The 18,128-nt window shown below is 56.2% G+C and overlaps 2 protein-coding genes across 5 annotated transcripts in view; one reads left to right on the top strand and one right to left on the bottom strand.

Annotated features, from left to right (window-relative positions):
* Window positions 1-5,560, top strand: part of FRMD5 (FERM domain containing 5) — a 47,612-nt gene extending 42,052 nt beyond the window's left edge. For 2 of the 4 annotated variants that reach the window (XM_088523447.1, XM_088523377.1), the window contains exons 11-15: window positions 2,114-2,188; window positions 2,470-2,538; window positions 2,618-2,724; window positions 4,646-4,986; window positions 5,166-5,560. In XM_088523447.1, the coding sequence (XP_088379573.1) occupies window positions 2,114-2,188; window positions 2,470-2,538; window positions 2,618-2,724; window positions 4,646-4,986; window positions 5,166-5,213 (640 nt within the window). In that variant the 3' untranslated portion in view covers window positions 5,214-5,560. Of the gene's footprint in view, window positions 1-2,113; window positions 2,189-2,469; window positions 2,539-2,617; window positions 2,725-4,645 lie in introns of all 4 variants that reach the window. The other 2 variants (XM_088523489.1, XM_088523328.1) reach the window with 2 other exon arrangements.
* Window positions 5,561-8,564: 3,004 nt separating this feature from the next.
* On the bottom strand, window positions 8,565-17,316 carry WDR76 (WD repeat domain 76). The gene is given in 13 exon segments (XM_088523231.1): window positions 8,565-8,847; window positions 9,301-9,354; window positions 10,068-10,220; window positions 10,655-10,869; window positions 11,920-12,072; window positions 12,634-12,787; window positions 12,870-12,913; window positions 13,003-13,104; window positions 13,774-13,894; window positions 14,647-14,702; window positions 15,910-16,029; window positions 16,747-16,971; window positions 17,257-17,316. Coding segments are annotated over 13 exon segments (1,713 nt in total). The 3' UTR covers window positions 8,565-8,591.
* Window positions 17,317-18,128: the final 812 nt, after the last annotated feature.

The following is an 18,128-nucleotide window of genomic DNA, read 5'->3' as shown; positions in this document are numbered from 1 at the left end:
CTCAGGGCGCCCCTTCCACCCGCTGCCTGGGGCAGGCCCAGCTGCAGCAAACCCTAATGTGGAGATGAAGACTCCAATGCTGAAGCCGCCCCGTGCTGTGTGCGTGCCGGCAGCGCGGGTCAGCCCGGGCTCTGCTCGTGTTAAGAGCTAGCGGTGCTGCAGAGACGCTCGGAAAGACGCGGGGCAGCAGCGGGGCCAGGGGCTGCTCAGGGACTGTTGCTAATGTCCGAGGGGGATTTCTGGAATGGCTCCGTGTGGATCGGTGGGAGCTGAGCGCAGTGCCGAGACCCCCCTGAAGTCACAGCAGTGCCCTGGGGCGCTCTGCAAAGCCCGTCCCGCACGTGTGGAGCTGTAAACACGCAGAACCCCCCAGAAATCTGTTTGGAAAGAGGTTTGTTACTGGTGCAAAATGCAGAAAGGATCAGGGAGGGGAGCTCACCACAGACTGTTCATCGGGGTTGTGGCGATGCCACTGAACGGTCCCTGCGGGTGCTGCGGGCCGAGGTGCCATCCCTGTCCCCACATCCAGATACCTGCATCCAAGGAATCCCCGCTTTCCGCGTGCTGCGCTGCTGCGGGCAGTCCTGGCTGCCCAGCACAGAGACGGGGACAGTCCCAGGAGCGGCCCAAGGGCCAAGGACACGAGTGCTGGCCCAAACCGCTGCGCTCCCCTCCCTGCGCCCCAGCGGCTCCACGGAGCAGAGCGGATCTGTGCGGAGCTCGGGGCAGGGGGGCTGGAGAGCGCGGCCGCCTTTCTGCCTCAAAGACACAAGTGCAGCTCCCTTACCCTGCTAATCAAGTCCGTGTTCTGCTCTGCTCCCATTCGACTAATTAGACTGCCTGAAAGGGTCAGATCAGAGGGCAGCACGGGTTGCACAAGGGCTCGTGGACTTGATGGCCCACCTGTCTGCTGGAGGGTGTTGATTTTACCACAGTGCTCTGTGTTTTGCTTAAAAATAGACTGCTTTGTATTTTGTAATGAGCTTTATTTTAATCAGCAGTCTGTGATATAAGGCGTGCAGTGCGGTCTCCCTGGGAGTACTGCAATCAGCAGCTGCAATCAGCAGGTTTCATTTCTCATTATATTAACAAGAAGTGAAATTGCGCTATTGCTTTACAAGCCCCTTTCATGACCAACGGCGCAGTGGCCGTGGCCACACGTGTGCGGGGTCGACGGGCCGGTCCTGCTGGGCCGGGGGACACCGCTCTGTCCCCGCTGCGGCTGGTGGCTCTCGCCCACCACGGCTGAGTCCCCAGGACGGGTCTCTGCATCCAGCTCCTCCTCGCGTGCTGGAGGAGGACAAGGACTTCAGCAGATTGGTAGCGTCAGCCCCTGTCCCTGTGTCCCCACATTCCTGTATCCCAGTGTTCCTGTGTCTCGTCATCTCTGTGTCCCCACATGCCGATGTCCCCGTGTCCCCGCTCTCCTTGGGCAGGGTGCAGGTCGCTGTCACCAGCTCGTCCCCGCTGCCGGGCTCTAAATAGCCGCATCTTGGCACGCGCCGCCGCCAGCCGCCCCTGCCCGGCCCCTCTCCCTGCGCGGCCTGGTGCTTCCCGGCGGCTCCTGGGCTCTGCCTCGCTGCACCAGTGGCAATGCCACTGGGTCCCCCACCGCGATGCCACCGGGTCCCCCACCGCGATGCCACCAGATCCCCCACCGCGGTGCCACTGGGTCCCCCACCGCGATGCCACCGGGACCCCCACTGCGATGCCACCAGATCCCCCACCGCGGTGCCACCGGGTCCCACTGGCCAGGGCCCGTGGGGGGCCTCTGGGCCGTGTCCCCTCCCTCTCTGCTGGTGCATGCAGGGAGACATGTCCCCATGCCCCGTGGGACATGGGACAGGCCCTGCCCCATAAGCATGGCCCTGTTTGTATCGTGGGTTCTCGTCTGTGCCAGGGCCACCGGCCTTGGAGCCGGGAAACGGCCGTTTCTGTGGCTGCAAACACCTCCCGGGACAGCCCCATCCCACGGAGGCCGAGGCCTCGGTAGGAGCAGCTGAGCGATCCATGCTAATCGCTGCCATTCCCGTTAAAAACCGTCCCAAAACGCGGCCAGCAGCCCTGGGGCAGGCGGTGCCAGCGCCGTCATGCAGCCGCGGTGCCCTTGCAGGTTGGAGAAGTCGAGCCAGGTCCGAACGGTGTCCAGCAGCAACCTGTTCTTCAAGGGGAGCCGCTTCCGATACAGGTGAGCGCCGCCGCGAGCGCGGACACCGCGGATGTTCCCAAGGCCCCTGCTACGGGAGCACCGGCTCCTCCCTTTCCCATTACTCTCTGCAGCGCCCTGCACTCCGGGTGGAAGGGGGGCGCTTTGGGGACGCTTCCCTCGTTGGGTGTTTTTGGGTGATAACGGGGAGCAGAGTGAGTTTTCCCGGCGCTCCGAGGTGCCGTTGCCCTCCCACATGGACAGGGCTGGGGGGGACCTGCGCGGGGCCCGCGGCGGCTGCTTCACGGCTGCCCTCCCCGCAGCGGCCGCGTCGCCAAGGAGGTGATGGAGTCAAGCGCCAAGATCAAGCGGGAGCCGCCGGAGATCCACAGGTGGGAGCGGTGGCGGCGGCGGCGCCGCGCGGGCCGCGCGCCCGGCCTCCCCGCTGAGCGCGCGCTCCGTGTGCCGCAGGGCCGGGCTGGTGCCGAGCCGCAGCTGCCCCTCCATCACGCACGGGCCGCGGCTGAGCAGCGTCCCGCGCACGCGCCGGAGAGCCGTGCACATCTCCATCATGGAAGGTGAGCGGGCGGCCGCGTCTGCGCCGCGCACGGGGCGCCCCGGGGCACCCGCGTGGGGTGAAGCACCTTGGAAACGCCTCCCGTTCCCTGGGAATTCCCTGGGTCCGTCCACCTTCCTCGGCTCTGGCTGCTCTTCCAAGCGCCGGCGCTGCGGAGCGCCCCGTGCTGCAGGTGCCACCGTGCCCGGACGGGCGCAAAGCGGCCGCGTGGGCCCTCGGACTCCGCTGAGGAGAGCGCCTTTGTATTCCCTAGTCCCTTGCGTTTATTTTCCTGAGCGTTTACCTTGAGTTAGAGCATCGTGCCGGCAAGCACGTCTGCTAAAATATCTTCAGGAAATGGGCTAGAGGCTTCACCAGAACCGGCCAAAAAAATCTGCTTTTTGTCGCCTCACACTCGTGTGTGACAAAAGGGCCCCCGAGGGCCCCGCTCCGCCCGCTTGGCAGCACCCGCAGCCCTTGCTGGGGAGGCGCCAGGCGGTGTCACGGGACGCGTGACCCGGGCTGTCCCCCCGCGCCGGCAGCTGCGTCGCGTCGCTCGCGCCTCGCGGGCCGAAGCAGCGCCCGGGCGCCCGCGGGAGCCGCCGCGTCCCCGCCGCCGCCATGGTGAAGTGCCTGGTGCGGATCCGGACCCGCGTGAGCGTCCAGCTGCGCCTCATCAACCACTGCTGCCGCGACGTGCGCGTGCGCGTGCTGGGCCTGGGGCCGCGGCTGCTGGCACGGGCGCTGGGCGCGCTGCCCCTGCCCGCCGGGCCCCGCGCGCCGCCCGCCCCAGGTAACGCCACGGGGACGGGGACGGGGACTCCCCCGCGCCGGTGGCCCCGGGTCTGGTGGCCCTGGGGGGGACCGGGGGCCCTGGGGGTGCTCGGGAGGAGCAGGGTCCCCATTCCCAGCCGGCAAGAGCAGCTGCTCTGACGGGCAGCCCTGGCCGCCGTAACCCGACCCGTGCCAGGATTTGGCCGGGCAGCTGGTGACACTGTGACATTTACGAGGCTGCGCGCGGGGAGGGCCGTTTTTGTAGGAAATCCCTGGAATTTGAAGCCGAGGGGGCTGGTGGCGTGTCCCGGCGCGGGGGCCGCGTGCTCTGCGCGGTGGCCGCGGCGGTGGCCGTGGCCGTGGCGGTGGCGGTGGCCGCGCTGGGGCCCCGCGCGGCGCGGGGCGCGTGGCCAGGCCGCGGTCCCCCTGCCAGCCGCGCCGCTAGGCGCTAATTCCAGCCGCGGCCGGGCAGCCGCGGCAGCTCTCGCCCCGCAGAGCCGTTACTTCCTCCGCCGCGGTCGCGCTGCCGTCCCGGCGCCCAGGCTGCCCGTCCTCCCGTGGGGACACGGCCCCCGCTGCAGCCCCATGTGGAGCTGCTCGTGCAGCCCCTCGCTGTCCCCAAATGGGCGATGTCCCCTTCTGTGCCCAGCCACAGCACAAGGGGAAAGGCTACAACCGAAATACGGGCAGTTCCACGTCCGTGTGGGGAGGAACTTCTGCACTTGGGGGGTGCCCGAGCCTGGCACAGGCTGCCCAGGAGGCTGCGGAGGCTCCTGCTCCGGAGATCTCCAACCCTCCTGGATGCCGCCCTGTGCCCCTGCTCCGCGTGCGGGTGGGCTGGGTGAGCCCTGGAGGGGCCCTTCCACCCGCAACCAGCCTGGGAGTCTGCGATATACATAGATATATGGATATATAGAGATATATCTGTGATATGTGTATGTCACAGATATATACACACATACACATATATATATATTTAAATATATATACTAAAATATAGACAAATAATAAATATATCATATATTATATATTATATTAATAGTATAATACAAATGAATAAATAAACGAGCTCATAAGTAAGGGGGGGAGGCGGTGGCCGCGGCGCTGTGTCCCGAGCGCCGCCCACCGTCCTCCTCCTCCTCCTCCTCCCCGTCCCCGTCCCCCGGCAGGCCTGGAGTCGCTGCGCGACAGCGCCCACTCGACGCCGGTGCGCTCGGCCTCGCACGGCGACGCGCTGGTGGGCGCGGGCCGCGGCGCGCGCGCCGACAGCAGCGAGCGCGTGGCCGTCATCGCCGACGAGAACTACAGCCCGGCGGACAGCGTGCTGCCCACGCCCGTGGCCGAGCACAGCCTGGAGCTGCTGCTGCTCGCGCGGCACCTCAACGGGGCGCCCTGCAGCATCGAGGAGGAGAAGGAGTCCGAGGCCAGCACGCCCACGGCGGCCGAGGCCGAGGAGCCGGGCGCCTTGCGCGCCCTGTGCCCGGGCGCTGGCGGGGCGCAGGCCGAACAGGTGAATAAGTTTGTTTTAAGTGTCCTCCGTTTGCTCCTTGTGACAGTTGGACTCCTCTTTGTTTTGCTCCTCCTCCTCATCATCCTTACCGAGTCTGACCTTGACACTGCCTTTTTCCGTGATATTCGCCAGACCCCCGAGTTTGAACAGTTCCATTATCAATACTTTTGTCCCCTCAGGCGATGGTTTGCCTGCAAAATCCGCTCCGTGGTAAACCTGCTCATTGACACCTGAAGGCAGGAGTCTCCTCCTAACTAGCCAGGTGGACTCGGAAGATCCCGGCTACCTGTTCCCAGCAATGGGACCCTTGTGGCACCATCGGCACACACAATAAGTCCTTCTTTCATGACTCAAAGTACAGTGCGGCCTAGGACGTTTCTTTCCGAGCCGAAGAAAGGGATAGACTCATACCCGATCAGACACATTTCCTTGCAGACCCTCTTTCCTATCACACCCAGCTGCTCCGTTTCCTACCTTGGAGCCCGCAGAAAAGTTGCAGGTTTTAATTTCGATTCTCGTAGCTGCGTGTATGACTTTGGAAGCATCAAATAAAGAGAGGAGTTTATTTTACTATTACTACTGATTCTTGTCTTAGCCTCGGCCAGCCGCCGAGGCGCTAGAGCTGTCGCATTATGCAGGAGCTTCAGTAATGGTGCTACTGAGTCGTGACTCCAACACTCGTGTTTGGCTCCTGCCCGAATCCGCAGCGTGCAGGAGCCGCGGCGCCCGCTCTGCGCGAGGCCGGCGCCGCCGCGGCCCTTCCCGCTCCGCGCGCCCCGGTGCCGCGGGGCTCCTCGTGGCGCTGCGGGATGCCCGGGACGGCGCCGGGAGCGCGAGCGGGAATAGTGACCCTCCTCGGCCGCCCCGGCGCGCCGCGCTCTGCCCTTGGCCCCGCGGCGCTCCCGAGCGTCCCGGAGCGGTGCCCGAGCCCCCGCGCGGGAGCAGGCGCCGGCACCGGCGGGTTCAAAGCCCGAGTGCGTAGCCAGTAGTGACCACCTTGGCTTTAGCAGGGAGACGTTGGGCCTCAGAGAGTTGTCCTTGTTTTGTACAAAAAAAAAAAGAGACTGTTTTGACGTATATTTTAACAACAAAATGCTATTTTGTTATCGAAGCTAATCAAGTCTTTTTTTACTTTATGGATTGGTGAACGGAGCGCACTGTACAAAGTGATTCAAGTGGAGAAAATGGTTTGGGAATAAACTTTTTTTTTTTTTGTAGACTGGACACCTAGCATCAGACTAACCCATAAACTAGTTTTGGAATAAAGACCGGAGCTATCATTCTATGACTTTGCTGAAAGTAAAAAGGCCAGAACTACAGAATTGGAGGTAACACTGGGGTGAAAAAAAAAGAGAGAGAGAGAGAAGCCAATGGGCAACCATTAACCTAGCTATCCTCGAGCAAAAATACATAAATAAAACTAATTCATTTTACTTGCAACATGAACACTATACTCCTTAGTTACCTGGGCAGCATAACACTCTATTTACAAAGGGAGCAATAAAAGCTAGTCGTAGGAAGTTTTTAATTGGGAAGTTTTGACGCTTTTAGCAAAGTAAATTAAAACCGACGAGCAAGTTTAATTTCATCTCAGGGAGAGATTTCACATAAGCTGGGGCCATAGCTGCAGTTTTTAAAGCTGCCTGTCCCGTTGCTGTCTCTGAGCACAGCCCACCCTCCGCTGCGGCGCTGCCGCCGGGCCCGGCGAGACCCGTGGACTTTGCTAGCTTGTCACTGCAATAAATAAAGTCCATTTTAACTACTGACCGTCAGGGAAAAACAACTAACAGCAAAGCAGTTGTGTGTCACCGCTCCAGCCGTAGCCATAGCCATCTGATCACCGCGCAAGCTGAGACGGGGTTTGCATACACCGAGTAACTCTCTGAAAGGCAGATCGCGTTACGCCTGCTGCCAGGAGATGAACCGTAGGTTTTTACATGATATACCGTTTTATGCAACATAGCAGAATTAACTTCTAGTGTAGTGTTCCTACCTCAGTCTGTAGTAAATGGTGTTTCTATGCAGTGAGTGATAGTCTCCAACTTGCCATGTTCCACGCGGGTTGCAGATGCAGTGTTGCAGCGGCACCGCCGCGCCGTGACACCGGCATCGCTAACCCCTCGGTACGTCAGACATCGTCCTTTAAAACAAAATACAGCGTAGGACATATTGACCTTGAAAAAAAAAATCTTTTACATCAGCTTACTTTTAGACTAGCTATAAATGCCAAACCTAGTTTACCTCTGCAGTTTTCACCCAGCATTTTACTGTAATATCATGAGAACTGATAACTTTTTGTTGTATGTTTTTCCTGTATGTCCCATGTTGTCTTGTGTTTCACTACCTGTTAGTTTTACCTGTCTTTATATTAAAATGCTGTTTCCACAGATTCTTATCAGAAGAAATCTCTTAATAGCATACTGCATCTTTAAGCAGTAGACGGTAAAATACCTGAAAATGTGAATTTCTTAGTTTTCATAAAAAAAGCTCTAGAAATTAACCTTTCATGTGCCAAATACTGTAAGTTACATTTTTTCCTTCAAACTGTACCTTTTTCTACATATTCAATATCTTAGTTAGCATAAAATCATTGGTGCCATGAAAAGTATTTTTAAATTTAAATAAATATTTAAATATCATGGAAACAAGCGTTGGTGGCTTTGTCCTAGGTAAGGCACGGAAGTGGCTGGTTAGCGCTTGCCGTGTCAGGGTTCATGTTGTACTCCAGAAAACGCTCCTTGGCCTAGGGGGGTTCGGCCTCGAGCAGCCGCGTGGGGCGTCACGCGTGGGGCTGGGGCCGCCCCGGCTCTGCCCGCGGGGCCGTAAGCGGGAGCGGTAACGGCCATGGGGCCGTGATTCCATGGGGCAGTGAGTGGGACTGGTAATGCCTGCAGTTCCACAGAGCGCCCAGCGAGCCCCGTCCTCCCTCCAGCCGCTCCAGCCGAGGATGCTGCTTCCAGGGCCTGCAGAGCGCGGGGGAAAAGCATCCCGTTCTGGCAAAACCGACTCGGGAAACGGGATTAGGCCCGCTCCACGGCAGCAGCACCGCTCCCTGCTGCAGGGTCAGCGCGTGGGCGCGCGGCCGCCTCGCAGTACCCGTGCGATCCCAAGGCGTTGAGATTCACGGCGCATTTAGATTGCTGCTGTTAGTGCCCCTGTGAAAGCACAGGGCACTTGGTGCAGAGCCCGGCCCGCCGTGGCCACACCGCGCTCGCCGTGGCCGTACAGGGCTCGCCATGGCCGTACGGGGCTCACCATGGCCGCACCGCACTCGCCGTGGCCGTACGGGGCTCGCCATGGCCATACGGGGCTCGCCGTGGCCGTACCGCACTCGCCGTGGCCGTACCGGGCCCGCCGTGGCCGTACCGCGCCGGGCTCGTGTTGAGTCACGCACTGAGTGCTCTCATAGTGCGATTAATATCTTTTTTAATTACAGAAGAAAAGGTTAGATGCAGTTTAGAAATTTTATTTTAAAGCTTTCAAAATACACTTTTATCCTGAGAGAATAGTTATCTCAAAAAAGTTTAATGCAAATTAAACACTTTCATGCAAAAGGGAAAAAAAAAAAAAAAAAGAAGAAAGATCTGCACAACATTTCCACATTTTCATTCTTTGAACACATGAAGGCGACCACTGGAGTTGCCACCCACCAAGATATTCCTAGTGGGATGAACAACATTAATGGAACACACGGAACCAAGATAATCAACATTATAAAAGGAGTGCAACAGTTTTCCCGTGTCCTGATATATTTCTATTTGTCTTGGACGTGCCATGCTGCCCACCACGAAGCAATCTTCCTGTTTCGGATCCCAGATTGCTCTGAACCTAGTCAGCCAGCGTCCTGTGTTATTGTTATGTCTTTGGAAAAAAAATAAAAGGGGAGAAAAAGAAAGGGATAAGTATTTTTCTTATCAAATGCATTTTTTTTAATCGTCATTGATGTCACTCTTGCCTAATCTCCCCTTTCTTGCCTCCTAAACCATCAGTGCTGGACAAATGGTGCTAGGCAGATCCATTCAATGGGATGGAACAAAGACATAACAAAGCAAGATGATAAATAACTGCTTTTGTCAGGTGTGGTTGGCTCTACCAAAAGTATTTAAACACGATGGTTGCATATTTCGGTAGTAGGACAAACCAAATCACCAAAGCGGCAAACCAAAACATTTCAAAACACTCCAAACCTACCATGATTCACCCTTTTACAGCACAAAATTGTTTTGCAGATGCTGGGACTCTACCTAAAAACACGCTCCTTAACATTAAAAGCAACCCTGTGATATTCAAGTGTGATCCCAGGGCTCAGCTTACCTGACGGTACTGAGAGCTCCAATGGTCGGTGACAAACAGCTGGTGTCATAGATCCTTTAAAATAAAGACACGTTAATTAAGAGCAGGTGTAATAATGCTGTGACCATTACACTATCTGCACGTTCATCCTTTCCAGAAGTGATTGTGGCAGCTTTGAGGGTCACATCCGCGCGGGGCCTGATTTTCAGCCTGCCATTAACGCGGCCCCCCGGGTTGTACCTCCCATTCTTCGGTGCCATTTAGGACTTGCAAACACCTGTTCAGCCAATACACAGAGGCAACTACATATTTACATGGCTGGACAAGCAGAATTGTAGTCACAAATTGACAAAGCAGAAAAAAGAAAGGGGGTCTCTCAAAATACAACCCAATGCACCAACACAGTTTTAATGGCCAAATGGCAGAAAACATTAAAAAATGAAAACACTAGCTCTTTTGTAAGCTACAACAGTCAAAAATATATTCAGGCATTTTAACAGTGTTCATAGTCATTATCCATTCACTTAAGTCCAACAGCACCTGAATATATCACTGCTGTTAAATGTTCCAAAAGAAAGTGGGGTTGGACTAGATGACCTCTAGAGGTCCCTTCCAACCTTAAGCATTCTATGAAAGTGAGAATTAAAGAAAAAAAAAAAACAAAAAAGAGCACGCAACCTTAAAAATACCTATGCAAAAGTCCAGTAAATCAAATGCTACCGATGGCAGTGTGCACACAGGAGGCACCCGCCGCGGGTCCCCGTGCAGGCGGCTCCTCCTGCCCTCACCTCAGCTTGTCGTCGGCGCACACGGTCACCACGCGGCTCCCGGTGACGGGCGAGAAATAGGCGGAGGCGACGCTCTTGGTGTGGCCCTGCAGGGCGCTCACCGGCCCGTTCCCCTGCGCGCGCAGGCACCGAACGTCGTAAACGCGGACGTCCCTGGAACACACAGCGCGAAGAGCGCGTCGCGGGGGGACAAAGGCCACGACCGGAGCCGTATTGTCTGGTCACCAGAACATCCTCGAGGGATCAGCACAGGTTTTATGCAGGTTGTGCTTACAATCTAGTTTCAGCAGTTATTGTTAATGTGATGTGCTCTTCTCTCCAAACAACTCGCTAACTCAAAAGCCCATTTCAAACCCCTTACCAATAGGTAAACCGAAGTCAGTATCACTTCTTACTTCTGGTTAGACATAAAAACTGGCTTTCTAAGAAGACCACAAAGTCTTGACTATATCCTGAGGCTGACAAACTGTCCTCCTCCCCAGCTGATCCTGCTCTCCAAACAGGCCTTTTTTAGCTGACTTTTGCAAAACCTGGTGCAAATGGAGCACTTAAAGCACAGCATAAGTGCAGGTTGGTGAGGTACGTACAGCGCGCCAGCAGCAAGGAAATACTGCTTGTTCACCGGGTGAACGTGGACCGTCCTCGTCCTTTTGAAGTCAATGTTTGCAGAGAGCTCTGCCGACGTCCCCGGGGTCCGCATGTCCACAAGCGCCACCGCTCCATCCCAGTGTCCTACGAGCAGCGTGGAGGCATTTTCCTCCAGGAAGTCAAAGGAGGAAAAGCTTTCCTCACTTCTGCAAATCTGAGCGTAGGAAAGGCCAAAATGAAACGGACATGATGCTGCAAACCACTCCATTATTCATAATAACCACAATGCTTTCAGTTTTTCATACTCTAAAAATATCAATGAATACTACCTAATTTGATAGCTGCAGCCTTAGCTCTTCATCTAGGTAACCTTTTCATAACACTAGCATGCTTTTCACAGAGGAGATAATTAACAATCCAAAACAAAGCCAAATGGAAAGCAAAACACCGCGAACTTGGTAAAAGGTTTACAAGATCCCTATGAACAGCTTTTTTCTTTGCAGTGCCAGTAATTCTGTAAGGGGTGTCACAGAGCCATGTAATTTGGCACAAGGCAGGTAGGGCAGGAAAAGAGCATGGCTCTCCCAGGATCCTTCCGCACGGACTCCTGCGAGTGCAGGGATCAGGAATGGATTTCCTGGCTCCCTTGGTCACCAACTGCAAGTAGCTGGCTGGCCTGCAGATGCCATAAGACTATGGTGCTTCTAAGGGGGTTGGAAAAAAAAAGCATTAAACCGCTGCAGCCGGTTATGTTTTCTAATGTTGGGGGCCTGATGAAGGCAGACATGTCTGTCCAAAAACAAACCAGGGCAGCAAACAGGCACCAAAGCGCGCGCAGCCACGGCAGCCGCTCCGGCAAGCCTGAGAACAGCAGCCTCTGCTTCGTGATGGCTTTTTGTAAGGTTTAGCTCTTCAGACTGCTGGCATTCACTATCTTTAAGAGGTTCTCTCTTCAGAAAGGAGAGGCACATATTGCTGAAGTGAGGAGACATGAAATTAATTTCAGTATGAAATTGCAAGTGGCTCTGCAGGAAGGAAATCGGGAGTGCTCAGGCTGTCACTATCGCTTACAGATGAGGACGCCTCTCCACATTTCATAATGTTCATTACACTTCATTTATCTTCGCAGAAATGGAATTTTCAACTTTCTTATTACCAAAACAACCGACAAATAGTAATTTGGGTACAGTGAAATTAAGACCTCACGGGAGTGCACGCTAAGAGATTCCTAAGGAGTCTGCAGAATATCCAAGGGAACACCCACCTCATCGAAGACAGCCCTGGTAACGTCACCGCACCGCAGACTGTCATAGCTCAGAGACACCAAGTGCGCGGGATTAGCTGGAGAAAAATGCATGCAGCTGACTGGATAATTGTGTGGGATAAAGACGTGTGTTCCTTGCTCAGTCTCACAGTCCTGAAAAACACAATTGAGACTGGATGGACACAGATGCTAACCGTTACAGGTATTTCTCCCAATTATTGCCATTTCCTAAGGAGCGTCTCCGTTTTGCAAGTGTCCTCAGCCCGTTTGAGCAGCGGGTGCGGAGGTGCTGCAGGAGAACAGCTCCACGGGCACCGCTGCTGCGCGGGCCCGCGTCCCCTCCCAGGACCCTTCTCTCCACTGCACGAGCGCTCCAGCCCAAAAGAGCTCCAAGAATTTGGAGCTCCAAGATCCTACAGCTTCAGAATTCCATTGCTTCAACTGGACAAGCTGCAACTCCCGTGCAGGTCTATGCCATTACAGCACTGGTGTCTCAGGTGCCACCTCCGAATTCCTCGCTCACAGCCGCACAGATGCACATACACCACTCGTGTCAGAGCACGGGTATATCAGAATTGGGTTACTTGGAGTTCAAGCTACATTATGTTAAGCAAAATTGGATGTCCGTTATAAATGTCCCCTGTGCTGCCCACAGGAGAGGGGAAAGCTCGAGCCCCCCCTGCACGCCCAGGGCCAGGGCACAAAGCCACTCACGACGTTCCAGAGCCCGACGTGGCCCAGCTTGTCCCCCGCGGCCACGAGCACGGCGCTCTCGGCGGGATGGATGGCCATGGAGCACACCCGTGCCTTCACCACCTTGCTAACGTCACCGGCGCGCAGCGTCATGCTGCCCAGGCTGGCCACGTATCTGCAGGTCACGGAGACACCAGTTAGCCAAGACAGGAGTGAACTCCACAGCAGCCAATTTCCAGATGTTGTTTTCAGATTACCTTTCCATGTCACGTGAATGCTTTTGTGCATCATTAGGTTTCATCTACAGATAGAAAGGAAAATAAACAGATATTATTCAGAATTCAGGCTAGATTACGTTATTCAAAAGTAATTAATTGAAACTAGCAATACCTCACTTATCCTTGTCCACATAGCCAGGAACTCCTCCGTCACCTTGCTGTTCTCCTTCTGATCCTCAGGAAGCATCGACACAGGTCCAGGCGGAACCTGAGGCTGGAATGATACCGGTAATTTTCCTAGCAGAAATCAACTAAATCTATGAACAGGGTGAACTGCTAACCCTCCACACACAAGACACCCTGAGAACAGCTACTAGACTACAAGAAACAAACAGTAAAATGTTTGTATCAAAATAAGTTATTGAACAGTAAATAAACTTTGTGACACACAACAGCAAAGGCAAATAGCTGCCCCATGGTTTATCCTTCCTGATATTCTGCAGGCTTTATCTTGAAGAATTGTATTAAAGGGAGATGCCTTTATTCTGCAGAAATGTGGAAGATTGAGATTTCAATCCCAGGGCAATAGAATTTTTACTTGTTGCTATGTAACTACTTAAAATAGGGTAGTAAATATTTCAAAGGGAAAAAAAAAGCCTTACAAAAAGTTACAGTGATGTAACATTAGAAGAGTAATAAAACTTGGAATGCACAGTTGCTTGGCATACATGGACAGTTGAAAAACGCATGTTTTGCTTGGAAATCCTACAGATCACCCCAAACCACACTGTTTCACCAAGTGGGTTCAAAGACCATTGACTCCTTTTTGGTGAACCCCGAGAAGCCTCCTATTCAGGAAGCTTGAGGGCAGAACTCCCCTTCCATGACCAGTGTGCGCAGCGGAGCCGCGCGAGCGCGGCGGCGCGGGCCGGGCCCCTCTTACGTGCTCCTCGGCGCGCGGCTGGGCCGGGCTCTCCGGCGCGGGCGCCCCCGCGGGCTCCGCTCGCTGCAGCCGCATGGACCGGCGGCGCACGGGCTCGTCCTCCGCCTTCCTGGGCCTGGCCCTGCAGGGTTCGGAGCGTGGGGCAGCGCGGCACAACGCGGCGCGCGCCGCGGGACCGGCCGGACGCGCAGCGCGCTCCCTGCCCCGGGTAGAAACTCCCCCTCGAAACGCTGACATTAATTTTTCCCTCAACACACAACAAAAGCGAAGCCAGAAAGCAGGTTTTTTCATTTAGCAATTACATTACATTTTTTGTTTCACTTCTAATGCATTCTGCCACTGCTGTTTTTCTTCCCAGCCCTCTCCATCATATTCCTATTCATTAACCTAGTCATCTTTTTCCATCTCTTTCATGTAGGCAGCTTTATTTTGTACTTAACCTCTCTTTTTCTGCTTTGCTTGGCATTGCAAAAAGTGATCTTTTATACTTACTGGCAATCCTTTCTCCCTGTACCTATTTCTTCTCTCTCTCCTTCTTTTCCATTTCCTTCCTTATTATTCATTTTTCATTACTTAACAGTTATTTTCTTTTAGCCATCATGCAAAATATTTTAAGAAAAAAAAACAAATCTGTACTTGAAATGCCTTAATACACATATCACAAAAAGAATAACTTCTGTAACTTGATGAAATATTCACACTGACATATTCCCCCCAAAGGACAGCAGGGGAAAGACACTACCTAGAGATCTGCCTTTTCATGATTTCACAGAGTTTAAAATAATGTTCCTTAGACACAGCTTTAGAGAGGAATTTCTCCCCAGCTAAAACACACCAAAGGAACAAGGATTCAAATCCCATAGTTATTTTTACCTTTTGGTGACGTGAGGTTGTACTTTATTTGCAATTTTTTGAAGTCTTGCAGCTGACTTAAAAAGCAGAAAAAAAAGAATTAAGAAAAGCATGTAACAAGAATAAAAAATATACAAAGTTATCTAGAGGCTGCAATAAACTATATCATAATTGTTTACAAAGCAATAATAAAAGGGGATTTTTAAATATTAAACTGTGCTGTTTCTGCTTTGCACTGGTCTTCCCCATGCTACTAAGAATTCCCTCATTTCTGCAAATGATGTTTAGGAAAATAGCAGAGCCCGTCTGGATGTTCTGTAGATGTTTTCTTTATGAAGCCAAGAAAATGCTCTGAACGCTTGCACCAGACGGTGCCATTGAGAGGAGAATCTGCCACCTCCGGGGCCTCCATCCCCGTTTTTTTCTTCCGTGCATTTAAAGCCTGCGTTATGCTGCTGGTTTAGACCCCAGGAAAGATGCACGTGGAATTGCCCGAGGTGCCGGGCAGAGGGGAGCTGCCTGGGCCTGGGTCTGGGCCTGGGCCTGGGTCTGGGCCTGAGCCTGGGTCTGAGCCTGGGTCTGGGCCTGGGCCTGAGCCTGGGCCTGGGCCGTGCTGGTGCAGAGCCCTCCTGCCTCCCAGCGAGGCCCAACCACGTCCAGTTGGCAACGGGCAGGAGGAGGAACTCGCTCACTGCTGCCAGAAACGGGATCTACTCTGAACTTTAGAAAGCTAGAAGAGAGAAGCAGTGCAGAAAGAAGGGCAAAGAACCCGACCCGCTCAAGCAGATAGTGTTTAAAATTCTATATTACTTTAACTTGCTAAATCCTGTCTCCAAAACAGACAGGATTACCAGGCACAGGCTGCCCTGCCATCCCGGCTGGATCTTACGCAGGGGAAGGTGTCCAGCTGCCCAAGTCCAGCAGCTTCTTCCCAACACCAGCACCCCCGTGTGACGGATGATTCTGTGTGTGTTTGGCTACCCCAGAGCCACCCCACCTGCTCCTACGGGCTCTGCTCTGGGTGCATACCTACTAGCACTGTTTTTTTCCTAACTTATAAATCTAACTAATGATTTTCCCTTTCAAAAAAAAAAAAAAAAAAAAACCCAGTGGGTGCCATAAAAACAACTTGTTAGAGACTAGTCCAGGCAGTCCTGATGCGCCAGGAAGTTTTCATGGCTCTCAGACGCGTGTCACTTAGCAAGGGGTTTCATAACAAAAGCGATGGGTCAAATCCTGTGTTACAGTTACTGAGGGAATATAGACCGCAGGCAGAATACAAACCTCGTGCAGCTTTAGGGAAGCAAAGAATTTAGCATTTTCTGTAATGTTCTTTAGCCTTTTCCTTTCATAGGCCGATAGCTGTGAAAATCCATCCTAGAAAAGGAAGAGCCCGTTACCATCCTGTTGGGTCTGCCAGCGTGCTGGGGACTCCCCAGACTTCTGAGGAGCGACTCTGAACTGGGAGCGTCCGAGTTATTTCAAAGTGGTTCAGTTTACCCACAACCAACAATGGCATCAATAGATGAGTAAATAAATAACCCCCAAAAGGCAAACTGGGGGAACCCCCGTCACCCCGGAACAGGCTCTGCCTGTGGTGTCACACAAGGTAGCAGCGGTGACAGCCGTACAGAAGGGGTTGGTCCCCCCAGTTCTGCTGAACGAACCAAACAACTAGGCAGAGCTATAAACAACTAAAATAGGGTTGTTTATTAGAGTGCAGCGAGTTAATTAACAGAACATGTGACTGGCAAGGCACTCGGGGAGCACCTTCCGGCCCGGGTCCCTGATATCCCGGCCCATGTCCCCATCCCAGACCGTGGTCCCTGTCATCCCAGCCTCTGTACCCATCCTGGCCCGTGTCCCTGCCATCCCGGCCTGTGTTCCCATCCCAGACCGTGGTCCCTGTCATCCCAGCCCGTCTCCCTGACATCCTGGCCCATGTCCCCACCCAGACCGTGGTCCCCATCATCCCAGACCGTGTCCCCGTCCTGGCCTGTGTCCCTGCTCTGGCCCGTACCCCTGCATCCCGGCCTGCCCCGTCATCCCAGCCTGTGTCCCCATCCCGGCCCGTGCCCGCCGGGCCCGTCTCCCGCCGCTCACCTGGGCGCGGGCGGGCGCCGCGTCCCCCGCATCGCTGCCGTCGCCGTCGCTGTCGCTGTCGCGGGCGGGCGGCGCCGCGGGGGCGCTCGGGGACGCGGCCCGGGGCCTCTTCCCGCCGCCGCCGCCCTCGTAGGCGCCGAGCAGCCGCTTCTGGGGCGGCAGCGGCCGCAGCAGGACGCGCAGCTGCCGCGGGGGCCGCCCGGGGCTCGGCCGGGGCCCGGCGCCGCCCGGCGGGGTCCGCTCCTGCGGGCACGGGCAGCTGCGACCGCGCCGGCCCGGACGGGGCCGCTTCCCGCCCGCCCCGGGTCCCCATCCCCGCTCCCGCCATCGCCGCCCGCTCCCCCCACAGCCCCGCTGCTGCCATTCCCGCCCGCTCCCTCCGTTCCCGCCTTCTCACAGACCCGCTCCCGCCGTTCCCGCCTCCTCCCCTCGCACCCCGCTGCGCCCGGCCCGGCCCGGCCCGGCCCGGCCCGCTGGGCTCCGTCCCGGTGCCGGTCCCGGGCGCTGCGCGCGGCGGCCCGGCCCGACCTGCGCCCGCTGGAGGCTCCGCGGCGACAGCTCCTCGGCGCCCGCCTGAGACAGCGCCATGACGGGCCGGGGCGGGGCGGGGCGGCCGCTTCCCGCGCGGCCGAGGGGCGGCCCCGCCGCTGCCGCCGCCCCGCGCTGCGGCCGGGGAGAACCGGGACCGGGGAGCCGGGCCGGGATAGAGCCGGGACCGGGAGAGCCGGGCCGGGATAGAACCGGGCCCGGGGAGCCGGGCTGGGATAGAACCGGGACCGGGAGAGCCGGGCCGGAATAGAACCGGGTCCAGGAGAGCCGGGCCGGGATAGAACCGGGTCCGGGAGAGCCGGGCCGGGATAGAACCGGGCCGGGATAGAACCGGGACCGGGGAGCCGGGTCCGGGAGAGCCGGGCCGGGATAGAACCGGGACCGGGGAGCCGGGCCGGGATAGAACCCCGAGACCGGGAGAGCCGGGCCGGGATAGAACCGGGTCCGGGAGAGCCAGGCCGGGATAGAGCCGGGACCGGGAGACCCAGGCCCGGGGAGCCGGACCGGGATAGAAGCGGGTCCGGGAGAGACGGACCTGGGGAAGCCGGGCCGGGATAGAGCCGGGTCCGGGGAGCCGGGCCGGGATAGAGCCGCGGAGGGACCGGGCCCCGATAGAGCTGGGTCCCGACAGAGCCACGGGGGAGCCAGGCTGCAATCACTGGTGGCCCGTGGGGCGAGGGAGCCGCTGCTTCCCCTGCAGCCCCCAGGCAGAACTAGAGCGCCAGGGCCTGGGGGCAGCCCTTTAACAGCCGGGATACCTGAACAGTCATGGGTGCCCCCAAAGCCCCGGGCTGGGCAGGGGGCAGCTCCGCCGGCCTGCGGCGTTGAGGACAGCGGAGCCCTGAGCTGGG

Source organism: Tinamus guttatus, unplaced genomic scaffold, assembly GCF_059628265.1.
Source record: "Tinamus guttatus ecotype Peru unplaced genomic scaffold, ASM5962826v1 Tinamus_guttatus_pri_ptg000004l, whole genome shotgun sequence".
Taxonomy (NCBI): domain Eukaryota; kingdom Metazoa; phylum Chordata; class Aves; order Tinamiformes; family Tinamidae; genus Tinamus; species Tinamus guttatus.
The sequence above is the reverse complement of the archived record's forward strand: the minus strand, read 5'-3'. Positions and strand labels throughout refer to the sequence as shown.